Here is a 23,562-nt window from a genome sequence, read left to right as displayed (position 1 = left end):
GTCACTTCTGGGGTGTGAGTTTTCAGTTATATATATATATATATATATATATATATATATATATATATATATATATATATATATAAACTGAAAACTCACACCCCAGAAGTGACTCGAACCCTGGGGTGTCCTGGGGACCATTCAGGCTTGTTCGCATTTGTGTTCCTCACGTGTGCCCCAAAGAATGAGGTGATTTGGTAAAATGCTATGCCCAAGATTACTATCCGAGTGCCGGCGGTGGGGTGGTTCAAATAGCTTAGGCTATCACCTCATTATGTCCGGTCGTGATGGTCAAGTGGATTAAGGCGTCTTGTACATACCAGTTGCGTTGCTCCTGGGAGTATGGGTTCGAGTCACTTCTGGGGTGTGAGTTTTCAGTTGCATATTGTCCTGGGGACCATTCAGGCTTGTTCGCATATATATATATATATATATATATATATATATATATATATATATATATATATATATATATATATATATATATATATATATATATGTATATAAATGAATTATAGTGTAAGCTTTCTGAGCATCTAACTATTCAAGTTAAGCAATCACGTTTCCAAAATTCATGGTAAAGAAAACTTGTAATTATTGAAGAATTTATTTTTTAGAACGTTTCGTTCCACTCTGGAACATCTTCAGGTATAGAATGAATACACAAGGTGGAATTTTTGGCTTAAATGAACATGTGGGAAAGATGAAGTTGTGTGAGGTGAGGTGAAGGGTCGAAGGAATAAAGAGGCAATCAAACATAGGGTAAGGAATAGGTGAATGAGGGGAAAGGGACCAATCAATCATTGGGTAAGGCAGTGGGCAAGGAGAACTCTGTAGAGCCAGGGTCGTGGGTTCGCGCCCCGTCATAGCGGTGCGCGAATTGAGGAATTTTATTCAATTTGTTTTTTTTCACGTCATTTTCCGGTGCTGTTTGGTGCTATCTCCGAGTGTAGGCAAAGTAGGAAAGTCGTTATTCTGTATATTTAGGGTGAGTTTTTTTTCCTCTTATGAGTATAATATAGTTTCCGAAGCTATTTTCATGATTGTCATGAATATATTCTGATGATTGATTGAATCAAGCTATAGTGTCATTATTCAATCACATTATCACAAACGTTATACATCACAGTTATCACAAAAGTGTTATTCGTGTCACATTCAAGACACGATTGATTTCACTAAATCAGTCATTTTAAAAAAGCTATATTATAGAAGCAACCGCTATATAAACATCAAATTCATGTCGTGGTTGGTGTTGACTTGATGTTGAGCGCTGGCCCCAGACTGCAACACAGTCACAGCTTCCTCGTAGCTAGGCAGCTCGTCCACTGACAACTGGATCTCACTAGATACACTGTATGAATACGTTGACTCTGGGATGAAAGGAGAATATCTCCGCGGCACGGAACTGTGTTGGTAGGAACCAAAGACAGCAGTATCCTGCAGGACGAAAGGTTTAGGCGTCGGCGAGTGTTGCAAAGTGCCGGGGATAGTCTTGCCAGCAGCCTGGTCCTCCTGTGAGGTACTGGAGGGAGGCTCCAGGGCCTCTGCAGCCAGAACCTCTTCATACGACGGGGGAGACTCAGCGTATACTAGCGGGTCTCTTGTGTAGGAGTGCGACCCCCTGCTGCCGACGGAGGCTCTGCTCTGAGGGACATCGTCGAGGGGCTTACAGCAGGTCTCCACCACGCAGCACACCAGAAGCACCGTCAGCACCATCATCATCATCTCTGTAGGAAGTCACACATCATTATATATCAGGCGCGTCTAAAGCACGTTCGTACAGGAAATATCATTTTATGTATTGAGTTATTTTAATATTTTATTTACTTTGTCCATGAGAACAGACGTGCTATAGGTTAACTCATAATTTTGTTATAGTTACCTATTCATTTATAATAATGATTTAATGATTAGGCTATATTAAACACAGGAGCATTACTAGGTTATATTAGGAGGAGAATTACTAGGCTATATTTGAGAAATATTATTAGGCTATATACAGAAATATTATTAGGCTATATTAGAAAAAATAATTATTAGGCTATGAGACAACAGGTGAGTATTATTAGGCAAAGGAGCATTACTAGGTTATATGAGATAAAGAAACATTACTAGGCTATATGAGGTAAAGGAGCATTTCTAGGCTATATTAAACTGAGGACATTACTAGGTTCAATTGGAAAGAATTGCGTTAAATTGGAAAAAATCACATTACTAGGTTAAATTATAAAGAATTGCATTACTAAGCTACTTTAAGCAGATAAGCATTTGAAGGCTATATTAAGCAAATGATTATTTATATACTAGGTTGCATTATGCAAGTGAGACTTACTAGCAGCTACGTTAAGCAGATGAGAATTACTACGTTACATTAAGCAGATGAGAATTACTACGTTACATTAAGCAGATGAGAATTACTACGTTACATTAAGCAGATGAGAATTACTACGTTACATTAAGCACATGAGCATTACTACGTTACATTTGTGCTTGGGGTTTACTACCCAAAATCATTTACGTCCTCTAATTACTCAACACAAAGCTGCTATTAGGACAATATCCAACTCTGGCCCCAGACATGACTCGGTACCCCTACTCAAATCTCTGAATATGTTAGATATTATGTCACTGCACATCCTCTCATGTGTATTATATATATATATATATATATATATATATATATATATATATATATAAAACGCTGAACTGTAATGTCAGTCCTGACCTTAAAAGCTTCCTAGAAGGTTGTAACAGATACCTATTTGATATTCCAAGAGTACGACTTAGTCAATCAAACTAGAAATGCTTTACAAGTCAAGGGACCTCAAATGTGGAATGACCTTCCCAATTATGTTAAAGACTGTACCTCACCAAACCAGTTTAAGATAAAAACTAAGTACTACCTAATTAACTCAATGTAACCTACCTCACCCCTAAATGTCAACCCATGTCTACGATTTTAAACAATGCTATTTGTTGACCAAATTGTATTGTTGCTTTTTTGCTGCCATGTTTCCCTCCCCCCTTTTTATATATTTTTTTCTTATTTGTTCTCAACACAATTTATACTTTAATCTCAATTAGTATTAAGTTTTAGTCTTCGTGTTTTTCCTGCTCGAAACGCTTTGCGTAATAGTGACTTTAGGCATTGTATGTACTAGCTCTATCTATAAATCCATCAACTTTTGTATCTCACCTTGTATGTATGTACTTTACCTGAATAAATATTTGTTTGCATTTGTATTTAAGCAGATGAGCATTACTACGTTACATTAAGCAAATTAACAAGTATTTAGTCTTTGTTGACGCTGATGGGCAGCCTGTCCTTAACAAAGGGCAAATGTTCATTTCATGTAGCCGCCAAACCCTGTTTATTACTGAAAACCACTTTTCATATGATTCACAACTGATGAAGTTCGTACTTTTCTTGAACAAGGCTTCGCTGACGACCTCTGTTCGAATCGCAACGCTGTAAATATCGATAAAAAAAGATACAAATATCCGCCAACAGAACCTAAACACCTAACCTAGGCCAAACTATATATTGAACTTTAATATATAATAATATTAATTTATATATGAGAAGATACCTATTTTTAATACACAGTATATTCAAATTGATGAACGTGTCTCGGTCGAATGCTAGGCTGCTCTTCGAATTGCGCCTGAATCTTTACTCACGTACTGCAAATATAAATAATTGGCAATAGAACTTATAAACATCTAAGTTAACCTTAGTCTAAATATGTTAATATATTATATATTAACGAAATGTTGTTATATAATACTGATATTTGTTATTTAAAAGAATGCTGATTTTGAAACATTTTGATTAGCGAATGCGACTTTGGAGTCGACGTGAGTCGCGGGCGAGTTTGGCTGAAGGTCTTGCCAGTAACAATGGTTGTCTTGACGCTTGAGTAGTGCTGTGACAAGTGAATTTAAGATGACTTTTGATAATATACTCCTATCTGTGACTCAAGACGGTGACAAATTCTAAGGACGCAGAGAGAAACATGTTAAATATCTTGTAGTTCTCTGATAAACAATCAATTTGGTGACATTATTGTGCTGGCCGAGCGGCCTTAATCAGACATTCTTGAATGTGTAGACACACATTCTTTACGGTCTCACCCGAGTGTTCTCAAGAACAGAGAGTAAAACTCCGGAGAAATAGAGTACTTCGACGGACTTCCGGATGTCTCTAGGAGGCGACACCAAACAAGTAAGTCAGTCAGTGTTTCTGTAAACAAGCGGCCGGTTATTATTATTATATTTGCCTCCGTGTATTCACCTAGTTGTAATTGCGGGAGTTGAGCTCTGGCTCTTTGGTTCCGCCTCTCAACAGTCGGTCAACTGGTGTACAGATTCCTGAGCCTATTGGGCTCTATCATATCTATCGTGTGCTGTGGACCTACTGCTTCATTGCTGCCGTAGTAAGTATTTTTAAACCCTGTTCAACAAACCTCATCTTCTCGCATAGTACATCGTATATTTTCTTTCACGAAATATTTGTCGAACTAAAAGCTTCGTAATATTGACTTTTTGCTATACATCTAGGTTAGGCTTTGCTAAAAAGTAAGGCTTGGCGCTTTCCTCCTGATAAAATTAATTATACATCGGTCTCCACAAGTTAGGCTGTTTGGATTGGCATGCTTCAGGCTAGGCAAAACAGCTGCAATTTTACGGAGTGGTATATCAGGAGAACGGGCACTTGGACGGGAATTTTAAATCACTTTCCAGCCGCAAAATGGAATTTTCAACTGATACTTGATGGTACTTGTAGAGCAGTAGGTGGGGGGGAAGGGGGTGTACAATCCAGTCACAGCCATATTGAAGTTCCGGGTTCGACAACTGTGACATAACGGAGACGTTTGGGCGCGTTTCCTTGCACCTGATGTCTCTGTTTACATTAAATAGGTACCTATTTACATTAAATAGGTAAGAGGGAGTTAGGCAACTGTTGTGCGTTGCATCATGGGGAAAGCCAGTCTAGTTGGCCTAGGTCAGGTGAACGTTTCTGAGAGCGTGTGCCAAAATTGGCTAAAAAAAAACTCGTGTCCAACCACTTGGGGGTAGAAGGTAGAGTGACGGTCTAGCTTCATGCAGGTTGGCGTTCAATATCCGACCGTCCAAGTGGTTGGGCACCATTCATTTTCCCCCGACCCATCCCAAATCCTTATCCTAACCCTTTCCCAGTACTATATAGTTGGCGCTCTCGTTCCCTGATAATTCCCTGGTTTGCACTTGGAGGACAGTATGCTAGAGAATTTTGTGCAGGATACTGCTTGCCGCCATGGACTTAGCCTAGCACCTCAATAAGCCTATGATAATAATTTAACTATTTCATGACTAGCCACTAACTGTGCAGGAGTGGTGTAGTGTTGTGCTTATAAGCACTTATCAACCTTGAGAGGGGTTGTTGAAGTCAGAGCTTACTGTGACAGTAAACTTACTAGTTAATATCACGACGGTTTCCGGGGATACATGGCGTGATATCAACATAGCAGTTTTACAAGCGAGCGCCACAATCATTTAGCTGGAGCGCCATATATAGTGTAACTTAGCAGCGACATCATACAAATTTGCGAAGAATTCCACACAATACAATTTGACAAACTCCATACAACGAGAGGATGTAGGGGCACATTACATTATAATTAGAATCTCCTAGCGCAGTTGGCTTCGTTCTCGACTCACAATTGGGGATCCCAGGTTTGATTTCCGGGACAGAAATGGTTGGGTACATTTCTTTTCACCTAATGCCTAGTAATAAATAGATACTCGAGAGTTGAACAACTGTTGTAGGGTGGGATCCACGGAGGGTCAGTAGTTCGACCTTGGGTATATATAGATGCAAACCTAAAGTATATATATATTTCTGTTGGAGTGTGCCAGACTGTCCCGACTGTATTTAATGTTCTGTCGACTGTCCCCGACAAACAAATTAAGAGGGGCAGGTGCGACTCCAACAGAGTATTTTTAGCAGACATATACAGTGTGTGGGGAAGGAACAAAATACAGTAGCAGGAACACGTAGTGTGATGAAAAGTGCGTTGGGCAACACCGGACAAGATAGGTAGTACTCACCGAGCAGGTGGGCGGTGGTGGAGGAGCGGGTGAAGACCCGACCCAGGGACGTCACACACAGCAACCCCGACACCACGAAGATGGCGCACAGCCTGACGCATTTACCCTGCACAGTGGGAATATTCATCAACAAGTTCACTCTTAACATAATAAAATGTATATACACACATGTTATGTGCGATAGATATCCTTGTGGTGCCCGAGTGGAGCCGGAATCGCAGAAATAGCCTAAGCTACTCTATCCCTTTGAAATCACATAAACGTACTTGAATTTGGGGATCGTAGATCTGTGCGCGTGTATATTTTTGTATGTGCCTGCTTTGTTATTGTCTCTGACTTTGTTTTTCTGTCCATCTCTGCCTTTCTGTGTTGACTCTCTAGAATGCTGCTGTTGTTTTTAGATTCAGCTACTGGGAACAAAATGTTCGTTCCAGTAGCATAGGCTATGGTGAGCCCGTAGTGGACTTACCTGGCACAGGAGTGGGGCTGAGACTCTGCAACTAGCATGCAAAATGACACCATGAGCGTGACTCTTGGTGGCCAAGACACGAGTCGTCATCATGAAGGAAGACTGAAGCTGACAAAGTACATTAGTGTTTCTCTAATCAACATGACCTTTTACACTTGACTCATCCGACACCAGACATCCGTAGTAGTGCCTTGATGTCAATTATTTTGTTTTTCAATTGTCTGTTGTTACCAACACACCAACACTATCTTTCCTAACAGTTGAATAAAGACGTTTGCTAATTGTGTAAAATGATAGCTAGACGTTTTCTTTTCTCAACTAGTTAGCAGTTGTCTAACTAGCAGAGTCAAGTTAATTATAATGAAAATGCTATTTAGGGAAAAGTACATACATACACAATGAGTTAAAAACAGTGTTAGATTTCTAGGTAAGGCAAGTATTTACTACACATAAAGCCACAAGTACGCTCAGCGTTTCGGGCAAGATACTTGTTCGTATAGTTAAAAAATGCAGTTTTTCATGACTAAGAGTGGTCTCGGATATGACGCAGTATAGGATATCACAGATCCTGTACCTCTGCCACGTCTCACTCGCTTACAGTCGAGGTAGATGAGCGCCCAGCAAAGCATTTCCTCGGTGACTGCTCCTTCAACTCCGCCCTTGTTATAACTACTGGAAGAATCTATTTCCTCTGCGCCTAGTGTGCCAGTGTAGTGGAAGCCTTCATTTCCTGGTCTCCGGACATCGTCTTCTGCTCTACTCCCAAGGTGTACGCAGCATCGGTGCCTGCTCTCTAGAGCTGCTGCCATGTCTGTTTCTTGAACAACTACACCCTTGTCTGCTGAGAGGACATCTACTACCTTGGCATCTGCTGGGAGGACATCTTCCTTGGGCGGCTCATCACAGTGGCACCAGTCTCTGCATTTCTTCCGTAAAACAAACTTTTAGTTAAGTACGAATCCTCGTCAGTGTATTTTTACTGATAAAAAACATTCAGAACGATAAAATAAAGGGAGGAAAAGGAAAGGAGAAAAAGAAAAACAAGGAAAATAAATTAAGGAGCCAACAGAAGCCCTCTTGAGTACGGTATTGTGGAGGGCAGGGCTGAGGAAGCCTACTCAAGGACTGGAAGATCTGACAGGCCCAGAGTATTCCTACCCCTGAGTTGTATTCTTACTGTATTCACATCGGTCAATACAATCAGAGTGATGATTTAAAGCTACGATTCTTAATACGGAATACAAATATATTTAGGTTAAGAGTAACCTATCCAGAGGTGTCATGGCTGTCAAGATTTTCTTCATTGTTTTTGTTCTTATTGAATGTTCCTGTACCGCAGTGAGCAACACATTATTATCGTCAATATATAACAACACATTATTATCGTCAATATATAACAGATTCAACGAAGTAATCTGTGACAAATACGAGGGCTGCGAGCTGACGCCAGAAGAGAGCTATGGTTGCCATACCTTCTCTACTGATAGCCTGAACACCACCTGCCTTGTCAGAGATTTCTCAAACCCTAACTTTACTGTTTATGTCAAACCTGGCGAACATTTTCAGCATTTAGGGCTGGATATATTTTATAAGGTGTGTGTGCCAGATTACCCCAATGAAATTGGAAGATTCAAAATCTTGCCACAAATATTTAGTAAAAAGGACTATTGGCACGAGTTGAGAATCAATCAAAACCAGTTATCAAAGAGTTATCACCTGGTAATCGACGGAGAGGAGCAGTTTGCATCACCAGAGAACACACGTAAAATTACCGGCACCAATTTCATGCTAACGACGCAAGGTTCCTCCTCTTGGAGTTTTGACTGTGACCCGCGCAAGTACGCTTCTCCGGTCTCCTCTGTCACTCCCTGGGTCGTGCTGGTCATTATTATGCTCCTAATAGTCTTCATTCTCGCCACCATTGCCATCTACCTAAGGAGATCAAAACGATCTTCATCGGTTTCGGTGGCAGAGAGGAATGCTTCAGCGCCTTCGTCCGTAGTCACTAGACCGTCGATATTCAATACCTTGACTCAAGGCCCAGCCGGTGGCGACCCTCTTGACCGCGTCAACTCAGATGAACATTTATACGAGGAAATGAATGACATAATCGTTTACCAGCCTCGACCTCAACATAGTGTGTCCGAAGTTCCTCGAAGCAACAGTCCTCCACAACAACAACGTGAATCCGCTTTCTCAACCATAAACAGTATTTACTCTGGAGTCGGAAAGAGAGCTGGCGCAAGCAATTTATGAATGAACAGTTATATCGTGTATACCAGTGTAAATTAGGGCCAGTTAATGGTTAAATATTTATGAATAGTCATCAAATTAAATGAAGTGTTCTAGAAACTTGAACAGTCTATCAGAAATTAATCTTCATGTACTGTACAGTGCGTTACAAGTGATGTCATTTCTTGCATATAATAGCACATCAAATATATTAATCTTCTCGTTTGATGAACTGTTCACTTGAGACAGTTGCCCCAGCTGCTTTTGAGTACAAGTGGCATGATAAACAAACCCAGCGGGTTTTCTTCCTATTAGGGGGTGTTGTACATGCTGCTCTGGCGATATGTTCACTAGCAGGTGATGTTCACTGCTACCTAGCACCGTCACTAAGGCGGTGTGTTCACTCGTAGGCGAGTGACGCTGCCCAATAAACAAACCTTCCGGGGCAAAAATCGCCAAACAGCCAACAGCAGAGTGGAAAAAATTTACACACTTCTATACGAGTTACCAGTTAATGCAGCATTAAAGTGGGAATGGGTCTAATTTGCCATAATATAACTGTGACTTGCATTCCCTAAAATGATTGTGTTGTATTTAAAACTGAAAGTTGTAATTAACAGTGACAGCTGTAACAGAGAATCATACCAATGTCAGTGTTATAAGTGTATATATTATTAGTAATAGTGTTGGTGTTAATAGTATGAGTGTTATTAGTCTTGTAAGTAGTATTGATAGTCGTACAACTATGTGCACGGGTTAGGCTACTTAAGATGTTAGTGTATTTTTTAATCATGTTTGTTTACACACAAATATGCAAAAGTTATTTTACCAAAATTTACCCGAGGGCCACCAGTTCTAGCAGCGTCAACGGGGATTGAAAGCCGGCGGGTTGTCAAAGGTCCTCCCCGTTGTTCCTGAAGATATTTTCAAGCTAAATTTTAATCTGAAGTATTTGAGAATTCACAACTTAGACGTATAGGCGATTCTATGGATTTGTTGCGTTCTGTATTAGCAATTGACTTCCCTCCAATGTATAATATATAATTCATAGCATTTGCAGTGCAAGAAGTTTCTTACAACCTATCATTATAATTATTAGTTGTGGAGATGTAATGTAATAAGTGTGTTAAATATCGACCGCGGCTTGGCTAAGATGTTTTGTGACCTTTGTACTCCCTTTGCGCTACAGCTCACAGGATGTGTATAGGGTAAAAGATAAACTATCCGCCTCTAGTGACCAAGTGGTGTGATAAGGCGTCTCCTGTTTTTGTTGCTATGCTATAAAGCTTATGAACAAATCCACAAGGGCCGTGACGAGGATTCGAACCTACGTCCGAGAGCATCCCAGACGCTGCCTTAATCGACTGAGCTACGACATGGTATTCTTATACCATATCGTAGCTCAGTTGATTAAGGCAGCGTCTCGGACGTAGGTTCGAATCCTCGTCACGGCCCTTATGGATTTGTTCATTTGATACATCACGCTATTGTGATTTCTGTGTGTAATATTTAAACTTGTTGAGCTTAAAGCTGTTGTCCCTCGTGAGTTACACTACACCTCTGAAAGATGTGATCTGGATTAGTATCTTCTAATTTGTTCAACATTTTTAAAGGTTGCGATGAGATCAGCCTTGTCTTGTCTGGTTTGTAATGTTTTGTCCTGTGGCCCTCAACTGTCCCTGACAAAGAACGGGTTTAAAATATAATTGTAGATAATGTTTAATTTACTTGCTAATAAATAATTAAAAGTTGTTTTTAATGAAAGTCAATGGGAGTTTTTGTAAGGCAGCTTTCTTTCCGACTCTTAGAGTAAATACTGTACTCAGCTAATTGTGCTTGCGGGGGTTGAGCTTTGGCTCTTTGGTCCCGCGGACTGTTTATGGTTGAGAAAGCAGATGACTGTTGTTTTTAATGAAAGTCAATGGGAGTTTTGTAAGGCAGTTGAGTGGTAAGGAAGAGCAATCATCCATATCATTACCAGTACACTTGCGTTGTGAATGACTCGACTCTTGAGTCATATTTATGAATAATTGTTTAAATTATTTTCACACAGAAGTGTCTCAATAAGCATACTTGAACTAGACTCATCTGTTGATGGACGAGTCCACAGTCTCTTATCTGTTGATGTGACTCACTGATGCACGGTTCATTCTTATCGAGGGTGAATATCTGACATTAGAGGCCCTTACATAATGGATTCAGCAACTGAACCTCATCAATGCTGCATTATTCCTAGCTGAGCTAGTGAAATTGAAATAAGTTTATTGAGGTAAAATACACACAAAGGGATGAGGTAACTCAAGCTATCCTCACCCCGTTCAGTACATCGTGTTAATGCATACATAGACACACATCACAAACAATAAACATATTACCGAACATTCTGAGAGATAAACATATAGATTTCCTCCTTTACACAAGTAGTATGGTATCAGACGTACACACACATACTTTTATGACCTAGGAACTGAGCTAGTTGCAAGAGTTTAACCAATAAATCAACAGTCAAACTAGCATCATTGTGATTTATTACGGGCTCACCATAGCCCGTGCTACTTGGAACTTTGTTCTAGGTAGCGAATCTTTAACAACAATCAATCATTGTGACCTCAAGAGGCGCTACAACTACAGTAATGAATTTTAGAAGCTCATACACCTGTGCTGTTGCGTGATACAACAGTTTATGTTGGGGACAGATGTGCCGAGGATATCTGTGAAGGTGGTAGACATGCTGGGAATATCCCTACTGGTTGTAGATCAGTGCTGGTGGTAGTAGTTGTGATGGTTGTGCTTGTAATTGCCACCACAACTACCACACGACCCATAACCACAACAATCGATGCCACTAACATTACCACTCTATTTATAACCAGTATTCCTAATGTAATAAGTAATATTATCCATTTGTTATTTTGTGTATATATATTTATATATTTCTTGGCACTCTCTTGCTCTGATGAAGGCGAATTGAGCCGAAAACGCATTCAACATTATTTAATTCTTCACATGTGGTTTTTCCGCATACATGAATGGAATATAAGAATTGTATATATAAATGGAATAAAAGTTGCATATTTTGTACCAGTATATACCAAGAAATATTAATAAATTCAATAAAATCAAACACTTTATTGTCCGCGATCAAGTGGCTCCTGTCCTTTGTGCCCAGGTTCGATCCCCGAGTAAGACGGAACTGCTTTGGCACGTTTCCTTTCACCTAATGCCTTTGTTAATCCTGTGTATGTATGTGTATATATATAAATATATACACAATAAATGAACACCGAAAATTCCTCACCCCTGAAGGATTCGAACCCAGACAGCCAGGGCTCCATGCACCTTAGCGTATCCAGTGTGGCCGTTAGACCACATTGACCAATCAAAAAGATTGGAAGTTATCAGACACCTTATAATGCCAGCTAGTTATAGAGATTGTTCCATTTTAATAGCTATGTATTTAAAATTAATCATTATACATAAATGGTAAGTTTATTCGCTAATACATAGTAGTTTGAGCTATGAAGATATTATAGTCTCGCACGCTTAAATAGATATTGACAGAAAAATATGCCTAGTGTCAGAAAAGGAGAAATGCCAGGTCCCTGTTGGTTAGACACTCGCCTGGCGTTTCGCGAGCGGCTTTGTCCTGGGTTCGTATCCTGGCCGGGGAGGATATGCTCTATGTACACTGACATGGTGATTGATTGTTCATCTGTTCTAGTGATTGGTGAAGATTAATCCACCCAAGAGGTGGCACGGCCATGAGTAGCCTATAATGTTGTAGTGTACATATGCACAACAGACACATACATAGCCTCGCTCCTGTGCCAGGTAAGTCCACTACGGGCTCACCATAGCCCGTGCTACTTGGAACTTCTGTTCTGAGTAGCTAAATCTAAAACAACATGTATAACAGTCAGTAACAACACATTACTCACCCTGCCCTCCATGACTCTGATGTAACAAGTTTGGTGACTATCTGGCCATAACGCCTGCAGGGTTATACTGTGGTGACCTTGGTCCCTCCAGGACCAGCGATGGCCGCCACAGCACCATACACACTCACACAATTTTATAAACTGGTCTTACAGGTAGAAGTCTCGAAGGCTGGCTCGTATATATATATATATTACCAATGTTTTCCAGCGTACCATGGAGAAGTACTCGCTAGAGTATTCTCGCCATGAATTTAGTTCATTTCCCCATCCGTGTCAGTTTTCTACTTCATTGTGAAAATTTTAGGCTTTTGTCTTATTTACTGTTATTTGTGCCAGAAGCTCCTTTGTTCGTAACACTGAGGGACAAGTATTTTGTTGTTACATTAGACAACATTTTCTGACGCTCTCGAAGTGGCTTATTGAGTCCATGAAGGAACATTTCTCTACATTGTGCACATTATGCAATGCGTTTGATTGATTGTTATGGGAACTCGAATATTCACTGCTCCACACAGCGCTCTGGTGGTGTTAAGGTCTTGTTCACTGCTCCACAGCCTGGTAGCTGCTCCACAGCCTGGTAACTGCTCCACAGCCTGGTAGCTGCTCCACAGCCTGGTAACTGCTCCACAGCCTGGTAGCTGCTCCACAGCCTGGCACCTGCTCCACAGCCTGGCACCTGCTCCACAGCCTGGCACCTGCTCCACAGCCTGGCACCTGCTCCACAGCCTGGCACCTGCTCCACAGCCTGGCACCTGCTCCACAGCCTGGCACCTGCTCCACAGCCTGGTAGCTGCTCCACAGCCTGGTAGCTGCTCCACAGCCTGGCACCTGCTCCACAGCCTGGCACCTGCTCCACAGCCTGGCACCTGCTCCACAGCCTGGCACCTGCTCCACAGCCTGGCACCTGCTCCACAGCCTGGCACCTGCTCCACAGCCTGGCACCTGCTCCACAGCCTGGCACCTGCTCCACAGCCTGGCACCTGCTCCACAGCCTGGCACCTGCTCCACAGCCTGGCACCTGCTCCACAGCCTGGCACCTGCTCCACAGCCTAGTATATATGATGTCGGGTTCCGCGAGAAACGAACAACCAGCAGCAAGACAACACAGTATCGGAACTGATCAGTTAGTTATCTCTTATCTTCAGCCTCTTCTACCACACCTCCAGTTACCAGTTACTAGTTTTCTTGGCCTAGAGTGTGTATGGCAAGATAAGGAAAGTCACGGAGCATTAACAGGTAATCAGATTGAAGGAAAGAAAAGGCCGATTCACAGAAAACGACAAAATACTTAACGGTATTTTTAAGGGAGACTGAACGTTTTATATAGCTGGAGAAAGTCTTCCCAATGAAGAACTGAGCGCAGAGGCAGAATAGTCGAGGCAGCAACTGTAGCAGAGCTGGATATAACGAAGTCCCTGTGACCAAACGAACATTTTCTATGGCCGATGAAGAAGGCAAAAGTTGGCACCCGTTCCTTAAATTAGAAAGACGGTCTTCGACCTTTCAGAGGAAGAATATTTCGACGACGAAGAATACTTTCTTATTCATAATAATAATACTAAATAATACTAATACTAAATAATAATAATAGGAAGAATACTTTCAACGGAAGAATATCCGTTGTTCTTGCAGTGTTGTGTGTAATGTGTAAGTGAAAACCGGAAATAAATGATATTTTTATTAAAATTAAATTTCAAATAATTAATATATGATTTAATATAACAAAGGTAACAAGAAATATAATAAAGTTGAATGCTTCAGTTTTCCTTCAAGGGCCTTTCGCCTTTATGTATGGTACAAAACTTTGTATCACACCTTTGGTACGCTGTGACATTTTCCTCGCGGTTGAGTGGACTGCGCTCGGGGTTCGTAGTCCTAAGGGTCCGGGTTCCATTCCAGGTCGAGGCAGAAACAAATAAGTAGTTTCTTTCACCCTGATGCGTCTGTTCACCTAGCAGTAAGTAGTTACCTGGGAGTTAGACAGCTGTTACAGGCTGCTTCCTGGGTGTGTGTGTGTGTGCATGTGTCAGAAATATATGTAGTAGTCATAATAGAGGAAAAATAAATTGGTTAGAAAGGCGGGGTCCAAGAGCTAATACCTCGATTCTGCATGCACAAATAGTAAACACACACACACACACACACGATTTGTTGATTGACGGTTGAGAGGCGGGACCAAAGAGCCAGAGCTCAACCCCCGCAAACACAACTAGGTGAGTACAACTAGGTGAGTACACGAATGTACGAACGTATATACGTCAATAGTTTAAAAGCGTCATATGCCGCGTCAGTGAACCCGATCTTTCGAATACATATTTTGACGGATAAATTCCTTTAGGCAAAAAACTGACGTATTCACGCCAGAAGTGAATGGGTAACCATGCAGACTGCCTAACCCTTCTGTAAAGGGACGTCGATAAACCTAACAGGCTTTATTCCCCAACCATGGTATACCAAGATAGCGTAGGTTTCGTCCTCGGCTCACAACCGTGGCACCCGGGTTCAATCCCCCGACAGGACAGAAACCGTTGGGCACCTTTTTTCACCCGATTCCTTTGTTTACATAGGTCAATAGGTGCCCGTGAGTTACACAGCTGTTGTGGGTGGCATCCTTTGGAAGGTTAGTAGTTGGGCTAGGTGGCACCTCCGCAAGCCTAAACACAGCCTTCCTATTCCCGACAAAGAAAATCAAATTAAGGAAAATGAAACATTGTAATTCTATCCAGCAAGCCTACATCTTATGGTGGGTCACCTGCAAGAGATTCCATTCCATAAGGACTCCCTTCACACACGTTCGTTCCGTGGAGCCTATTAACTCCCGGGGTCACAGCCTACCTTTGAGCACCTTCCTGGGAAGTTAAGCTCAGTCTCCATTAACCTGTCCCTGAACATGGCAGCCGTTGGCGCTGTATATCCTTCGCTCGACGTCAACCAGACACCTCAGAAGCAAGACTGACTGTGGTGACTGATCATACGCTATCACTAGTACGCTCCGAGAGCTTGTGAACCGTGATTATCTACATTTCAGGGTCCCCAGCAAGGTTTCAGACCAGCATTCAGGGTCCCAGCAAGGTTTCAGACCAGCATTCAGGGTCCCAGCAAGGTTTCAGACCAGCATTCAGGGTCCCAGCAAGGTTTCAGACCAGCATTCAGGGTCCCAGCAAGGTTTCAGACCAGCATTCAGGGTCCCAGCAAGGTTTCAGACCAGCATTCAGGGTCCCAGCAAGGTTTCAGACCAGTATTCAGGGTCCCAGCAAGGTTTCAGACCAGCATTCAGGGTCCCAGCAAGGTTTCAGACCAGCATTCAGGGTCCCCAGCAAGGTTTCAGACCAGCATTCAGGGTCCCCAGCAAGGTTTCAGACCAGCATTCAGGGTCCCCAGCAAGGTTTCAGACCAGCATTCAGGGTCTCCAGCAAGGTTTCAGACCAGCATTCAGGGTCCCCAGCAAGGTTTCAGACCAGCATTCAGGGTCCCCAGCAAGGTTTCAGACCAGCATTCAGGGTCCCAGCAAGGTTTTAGACCAGCATTCAGGGTCCCCAGCAAGGTTTCAGACCAGCATTCAGGGTCCTAGCAAGGTTTCAGACTACCAGCATTCAGGGTCCCCAGCAAGGTTTCATACCAGCATTCAGGGTCCCAGCAAGGTTTCAGACCAGCATTCAGGGTCCCAGCAAGGTTTCAGACCAGCAACATTCAGGCGTCAGCCTCAACTAAGGTCACCTCAGAAAACGCATGAGTTAAAATGTAACAGATTAGCTGTGAGTAACTTAATTCAGTGTGTCAGGGATAGGTGGTCTGTGTATATATGGGGGGTCCCAGTAGTACAGTTGGCAGAGGTCAGGACCTCTCCTTAGGGTGCAGTCGCACCTCCACAGATCTCCAGTATCAGCTATTGATACCGGTAATGGCTCCAAAGGGCCACCACTTACGGGCTATTCATGCCCGTGCCACCTTTTGGGTGGCTTAATCTTCATCAGTCAATCAGTACAGTTGGGTTCGCTCTCGACACTACCGAGAATTCCGGGTTCGAATCCCGGGCGGGACAGAAATGCTTGGGCGCATTTGCTATCATCTAATGCTTCTGTTCACCTAGTAGTAAGTAGGTACTCAGGAGTTAGTCAGCTAGTTGTGGGGTTGCATCGTGGGCGGGGGTCAGTAATTCCGGCCTTAGAGGGGACCCCGATATAGGCCTAATGTGTATAAATACATTCTGGCTGCCTGTCCCCCTGACACAATGAGGACCATAGTACATATACCGCCGTACAACACAATTACAAAAGTAGAAATTGGTACTATTGATTTTGGACAAACCGGAAAAAGATTTTCTTCGTAGGTGCAAAGACAAACTAACCTAACCTTCCTAAGCCTAATAAAAGCTATCTGAGGCCTAGTATAGGATATGTATGCTACACTAGGCCTAGGAATATTTGTTTTACTGACCATTCCCAGGATGCAATATCACAACATTTAACTAACTCCTCAGTATGTATTTAATGCTTTTTTTTTATCTTTATTTAAAAAGAGGAGTCTCGTCGTGGACGTGGTGGCGAGCAGACGTGTGTTGATTCGCTCTGCTACTGGCGTCTGGTGGGTGGACGTGTTTGTCGTCGCTGTTGGCCGGCGTGTTGAGAAACGTGCTTAACTATTTCCATACCGCTCAGGATTCGAACCCGGGATACCCGATTGTGAGTAGAGAACTAGCCCAACTGTACTGGTTAGTAGGTACAGTAATTTAATGTTATGTAAAGTCCCCAAAATAAAACACAGCTTTTCGGGCAGGAGATAAGCTCCTGCAAGTTACTGAATGATAACGTATTATTTTATCTAAATATAACTACAGTATAGTGATTCCAAGTTGCCCAGAAACCTGCAAATAGTTCTAATCACTTTGATGTGAATTATCATATCTCGAGTATTTGTCGCACGCAATCTTATCCACTCTCTTCATAAACAATAATAACCTTGAATGGTAAACTCCTTTCGTGTACTTCAGAATTTTATCAATTAATATGTCTTGACATCAGTGCTTCGCTGACCATGGCAACAGTCTGTACCTCAGAATAACTCTTGAGTCTGGTCTAACTTGGAGTGAACATGCCTATAGCCTAGTTACCCTACAACTGCCTGACGCACCCTACCTATAGCCTAGTCACCCACAATCACCCACAACGTCCATAAGCGCACAACCTATAACCTAGTTATCCACAACGTCCTCAAGCACCCCGGATGACGGAAATCTACATAATTAATGTAACCTTGTTCATTAGATGAGGCCTTACCAGGCTCTAGGTCATCCCCTGATATAGTGGAAACGTGATATTCACTTCAGCAGAGACACTGGTAGCTGACGGGCTAAGTCGCAGTGGTTGGTTGTTTTAGATTCAGCAATCTGGCACAGTAGTATGCAGAGGTTCTCTTCGTGGATTGTATGGTACCCCGACTGCTCTCTCTAATGTGTGTGTGTGTCTGCTGAGGAAGGTCAGGAGAAGGTAGTACGTGGAGCACTACAGAGAGATCAGAAGGTACTAGGCGAGGCTGTACAGAAAAAATCTCAAGCGGGCTCCAAGCAAGACTGTGCAAAAGACAGCTAGTCGACAGTTGCAAGTGTGGGCGGCAGACACAAAAAGTCATATTACACAGTCGTATGACATTTACTGTTTTGTAGTCGATGTGGAGGACCCATGACGGTGACCTGTTCTTTTGAAGTTAACATACTTGGAATTTTCTGGATACGAGCAACCTACGTATAGCCTAGTTACCCTACATTCTCCTGAAGCACCCCTACCTATAGCCTAGTTACCCTACAACCTCCCGAAGCACCCCTACCTATAGCCTAGTTACCCTATAACTTCCTAAAGCACTCTACCTATAGTCTAGTCTCCACCACAACCTCCAGAACAGTGAACATCATCATCCACGCCAGAATCCCAACCTTCAGTTCTATCAAGTCCTACAACACACGTAGGACAAGCCCTACAGTGTTAGTCAATGAGCACAGCTGCTGGACCAGATCGTGTTGCTAAATACTCTACATAGAAGGAAAATTATCCCATCCAAGCTATTAGGAAAATGCGAGAAATCACCGAGAGGGCAGGAGGATAGGTTGTGATAAATGCACACCGGATGCGGCGAAGGAGTTGTCCAGTGTCATTTTGCAACCCATCCTCCTGTTTAGATAGTACTTTTTGTGACTGTCGACCATCGTATATACATAGACGTAATGAACAATTAGAGAGTAGAATTTGGCACTATTCGCTTTACAAGTCCGAAATAAATAAAGCAAAGACCAAGCTTAAATATTATTAAGTCTAGTATAGCACATATGTACTCCATTAGATAAGATATTTATTCAGGTAAACGTACATACATTGAAAATGAGTTACAAACATAATGTTGGATTAAAAGATAGAACTAGTCCATACAATGCTTGAAGCCACTAATACGCACAGCGTTTAGGGCAAGGTGTGGGGGGGGGGGGGAAACTTAGACTAAACCTTAATACTTGGCTTCAGATAGCATGTTTCACGTCTAGGAAGGTTAGGTTAGGTTAAGTTTTCTTTGCAACATCAGAACAAAAGCTTATCCGGTTTGTTCAAATTCAATAGTACCGATTTCTACGTTCTAATTGCCTTTTACGGAAATATATGGACAAGTCTTATATATGTAAAAAAGAAATATATGTAAAAGTCTTCATCGTTACCACAAGGACTACTTAAACAGAAGGATGGGCTGTATTTTGAGTGTTCCATTTGAGGTATTTACCTCTATAAGGTAAACATTGTTTATAATATGTGACTTACCTGAGATAACCAATGACATTTCAATGTTATTTTCAGGAGATAACATTCTTACCAGTGTTCGTAAATTGTTGCTGTCCATTAACAGGTACTGATCATGTACATGTACTTAATTTTTTCTACAATGTTGGATTTTCGTTGGAAAATTTAGAAGAGTTGATTCTCTCTAGAGTATCATTTCCCATTCCAGGGTTCACGGTTGAGTGTGTTCGTCAAACCAGGTTGTCACAGTCTTGAAAGGTGAAGAGTTACAGCCCCGCACCTGAGCCAGGTAAGTCCACAGCGGGCTCACCATAGCCCGTGCTACTAGGAACTTGTTCCGAGTAGCTGAATCTATAACAACTGTCTTGAAAACTTATTTCGGAGGGAAGGGAACTATCATTAGAAAGCACCAGGCCATTCCGACTATATAACACTCGGAAGGGATAAGAATTTGGGATGGGACGGGGGAAAGGAATGGTGCCGAACCACTTGGACGGTCGGGGATTGAAAGCCGACCTGCATGAGGCGAGACCGTCGCTCTACCGTCCAGCCCAAGTCCAGCCTGATTTTAAGCATTATTTCACACCAGCCTAGCTAACGGCATAATTTTTAAACAGAGTTGTTTAGCCAGTTTAATCGCTGAATATGACCGAAAGAGTAAGATTAAATTAATTCTAACACGAATCTTCTCTATTTCTTACGTTCTCCTTCACTGTCGGGGGTAATTAATAAAGTAATTCTCCAACATTCATTCTTTGTATTCCTAGTCTGACGCCTAAACGCGTTTCGTAATTCCTTATTACATTTTCAAAGAAAATTTTTTATAATTCTAAAATTCTAAATATATATTTATTTTATTGAGGAGTGGTTCTCGAATATTCTCTATTTCTTAAGTTCTTCACTTAGAAGGAAGCCGAGATATACGTTTCTTTAACCTTGTCAACATTTTCAAAGGCAGTGTAGAAGTGAATATAATTTTGCTGGAGCAATGGACAGTGTACCTGTGAGTAAGGTGACGGAAAGTGCAGGCGAGGAGTCACAATAACGTGGCTGAAGTATGTTAACCAGACCACACACTACAAGTTGAAGGGACGACGACGTTTCGGTCCGTCCTGGACGGAAAGTGTTCCATGGGCCAATAGGTCCATTACAGCTTGTCCATCTCCAATGTTCGGATGATGACGGCTGGCGCAGTATGCAGGATGATCTGGAAGTCTTCGTCTTAAAGTTCGTGGAAGATAACTTGTGTGTTAGCCAGCTAACATGGGGGCTATCAGGGACGACCCCGTGTAGTGATGAGAGGGGAATTGATCGCCAGAAGAGGAAGAGGGAGCGCTGGATCAATATTATTGATTCATATTGATGTGGATTAACAAATATTGATAGGCGTTTAAGAGGGACCCTGGTACCCCATCTAATATTATATAATTGTACCATGGTATCTATTCGCTTGCTGGTATTACCAGCCTGTAAGACGTGGCATAACCAAAAGTGACAGCTGTTTGTAGAATTATAAGCGTATTGTATTTATTTTTCTGAAATACAATTCCTGTGATTCTGTTTTTTTCTCTGTAGGAAGCACGTAATTATTTTATTAAAGGCATCTACATAAAAATTCCAGTGGGCGTCATATTTAATGGTAACCTGGTACTACACATTCGCATAAATATTGATAGGCTTGTACTATACTCTCGCATACATAAATATGTATAGGCTTGTACTACACTTACACACTAAATATTTATAGGTTTGTATTACAATCAGACATATAGATGTTGATTGGCTTGCACAAAACACTCACATGTATAAATGTTGATAGGTTTTTACTGCACTCTCATACACATGTATATCGAAAGGCTTGAACTACAAACTCTCTCTCGTAAATTTTGATAGGCTTCTACCACAATATATCCCACACACACATAAATATTGATAGGCTTGTACCACAATATATCCCACATACACATAAATATTGATAGGCTTGTACCACAATATATCCCACATACACATAAATATTGATAGGCTTGTACCACACTCACACACATAAATATTGATAGGCTTGTACCACACTCTCACACGTAAATATTGATAGGCTTGTACCACACTCTCACACGTAAATATTGATAGGCTTGTACCACACTCTCACACGTAAATATTGATAGGCTTGTACCACACTCACACGTAACTATTGATAGGCTTGTACCACACTCTCACACGTAAATATTGATAGGCTTGTACCACACTCTCACGTAAATATTGATAGGCTTGTACCACACTCTCACGTAAATATTGATAGGCTTGTACTACACTCTCACGTAAATATTGATAGGCTTGTACCACACTCTCACGTAAATATTGATAGGCTTGTACTACACTCTCACGTAAATATTGATAGGCTTGTACCACACTCTCACACGTAAATATTGATAGGCTTGTAATACACTCTCACACATAAATACAAAATAACTTAATGTAGAAAATGTATAAATATGATAAATAAATAGATATTTAAAGCTCCATACCAAAGTCGAGAAGAAACTTTAGTTTCAACTCGTGATTAAACAACATGATTTTTGCTAGATTATGTACATAATGGTGCAGGCGTGGCAGGTGTGGCATGAACCCCGTCCTTATGGCACTATCACGGGGTGGCAGGTGTGGCACGAACCCCAATCCTTTGGCATCAGACACAGGGTGACCAATCAATGCTTCAGACTAAAGCATACTTGCTGGTTGGTCATTAATAAGCTGTTGTGATGGCTTTGACCCTTCAGAGGGTGAGTGGCCTTAGACCCAACATCACTAGAGATGTGTGAGGATGTGAGTTTGAGGCGAGGAGTGTTTGGTCTGGCACAGTCCTCGTGGCTGGCTGGCTGGCCGGCTCCCGGGGTCTCGCTAATTTATTTTTGTCATCCTGATGGCTACCCTTATGTCTGGTGGTGCTGGGGGCCACCCATGTGACTAGCTGGCCGTGCTGGGGGCCACCCATGTGACTAGCTGGCCGTGCTGGGGGCCACCCCATGTGCCTAGCTGGCCGTGCTGGGGGCCACCCCATGTGCCTAGCTGGCCGTGCTGGGAGCCACCCCATGTGCCTAGCAGGCCGTGCTGGGGGCCACCCCATGTGCCTAGCAGGCCGTGCTGGGGGCCACCCCATGTGCCTAGCTGGCCGTGCTGGGGGCCACCCAAGTGCCTAGCTGGCCGTGCTGGGGGCCACCCATGTGCCTAGCAGGCCGTGCTGGGGGTCACCCATGTGCCTAGCTGGCCGTGCTGGGGGTCACCCATGTGCCTAGCAGGCCGTGCTGGGGGCCACAGAGCCCCATGTTGCCAGAGCTACCCAACACTTTCACAATTTTACATCTTACATTAATGACTTAAATTTTTATACAGTTTTTGTGAGTTTCTACAAAGTAATACAAAGGTTACAAAAAGCAAGTTACTCCGTGGTCCCAGAGGTGAATTACTACAGGCACTTCAGGAATTACAGTCAACCCGATAAGAGGTTAATCTAGCACTTACTAGATGTCTCTTAACTCCGGGTTGAGCCGTGGCATCGACACGCTATTGACTAGATATCCCATCCGATATTTGCTCTATGGCACTATCCCGCTACTCCCCCCCTCCCCTCTATGGCTCTATCCCTCCTCCTATCCCCCTGCCAGTGGTGGCCGTCTCTGGTGCCAAGCCTTCTGGCACCTGGCACCCCTTACCTAAGGGGCCTTGCGCTGGGAGGCCATCCCTAGCTACTAAATTCTATTGGACCCATCTTATGTCTTAATTATTCGTATCAATGACTTCTTCATGCTTATTTTTTTGTTTTTTACCGATTAATAGTTTCTTATTAGTTAACACGAGCGATTATCTACATTCTACATTGCATCCAATATATGTAGGAGTTTGCAGTGGGTTATTGCCTAAAGTGTTCTATTTTAGTAGAGAGAACACAGGCTGTGTGCTGGTCCCCTTAACCACACGTGTAGGGAGGAACCCCCACTCCTGCTCCCTCCAGTGTCACCCCTAGACACTCCTTAAACCCCCCCCCCCCTAACCCCTACCG

At 42.4% G+C, this 23,562-nt stretch overlaps 1 protein-coding gene across 2 annotated transcripts; it reads right to left on the bottom strand.

The window, feature by feature from the left end:
* Positions 1–581: 581 nt before the first annotated feature.
* On the bottom strand, positions 582–15,895 carry LOC123768961 (uncharacterized). Of its 2 annotated transcripts, none has more exons than XM_069309092.1 (3): positions 15,568–15,895; positions 6,094–6,199; positions 582–1,730 (listed from the first exon to the last, which is right to left on the bottom strand). In XM_069309092.1, the coding sequence occupies exons 1-3, from the start codon at positions 15,622–15,624 to the stop codon at positions 1,222–1,224; spliced, it is 672 nt and encodes a 223-aa protein (XP_069165193.1). In that variant the 5' UTR covers positions 15,625–15,895; the 3' UTR covers positions 582–1,221. The 2 variants fall into 2 exon arrangements, with proteins under 2 accessions (XP_069165193.1, XP_069165194.1); XM_069309093.1 differs by lacking the exon at positions 15,568–15,895 and adding an exon at positions 12,733–14,283 and having other exon boundaries at positions 583–1,730.
* Between the last annotated feature and the right edge of the window lie 7,667 nt (positions 15,896–23,562).

The sequence above is a fragment of the Procambarus clarkii genome, chromosome 64 (genome assembly GCF_040958095.1).
Source record: "Procambarus clarkii isolate CNS0578487 chromosome 64, FALCON_Pclarkii_2.0, whole genome shotgun sequence".
NCBI classification, from domain to species: Eukaryota; Metazoa; Arthropoda; class Malacostraca; order Decapoda; family Cambaridae; genus Procambarus; species Procambarus clarkii.
The sequence above is the reverse complement of the archived record's forward strand: the minus strand, read 5'-3'. Positions and strand labels throughout refer to the sequence as shown.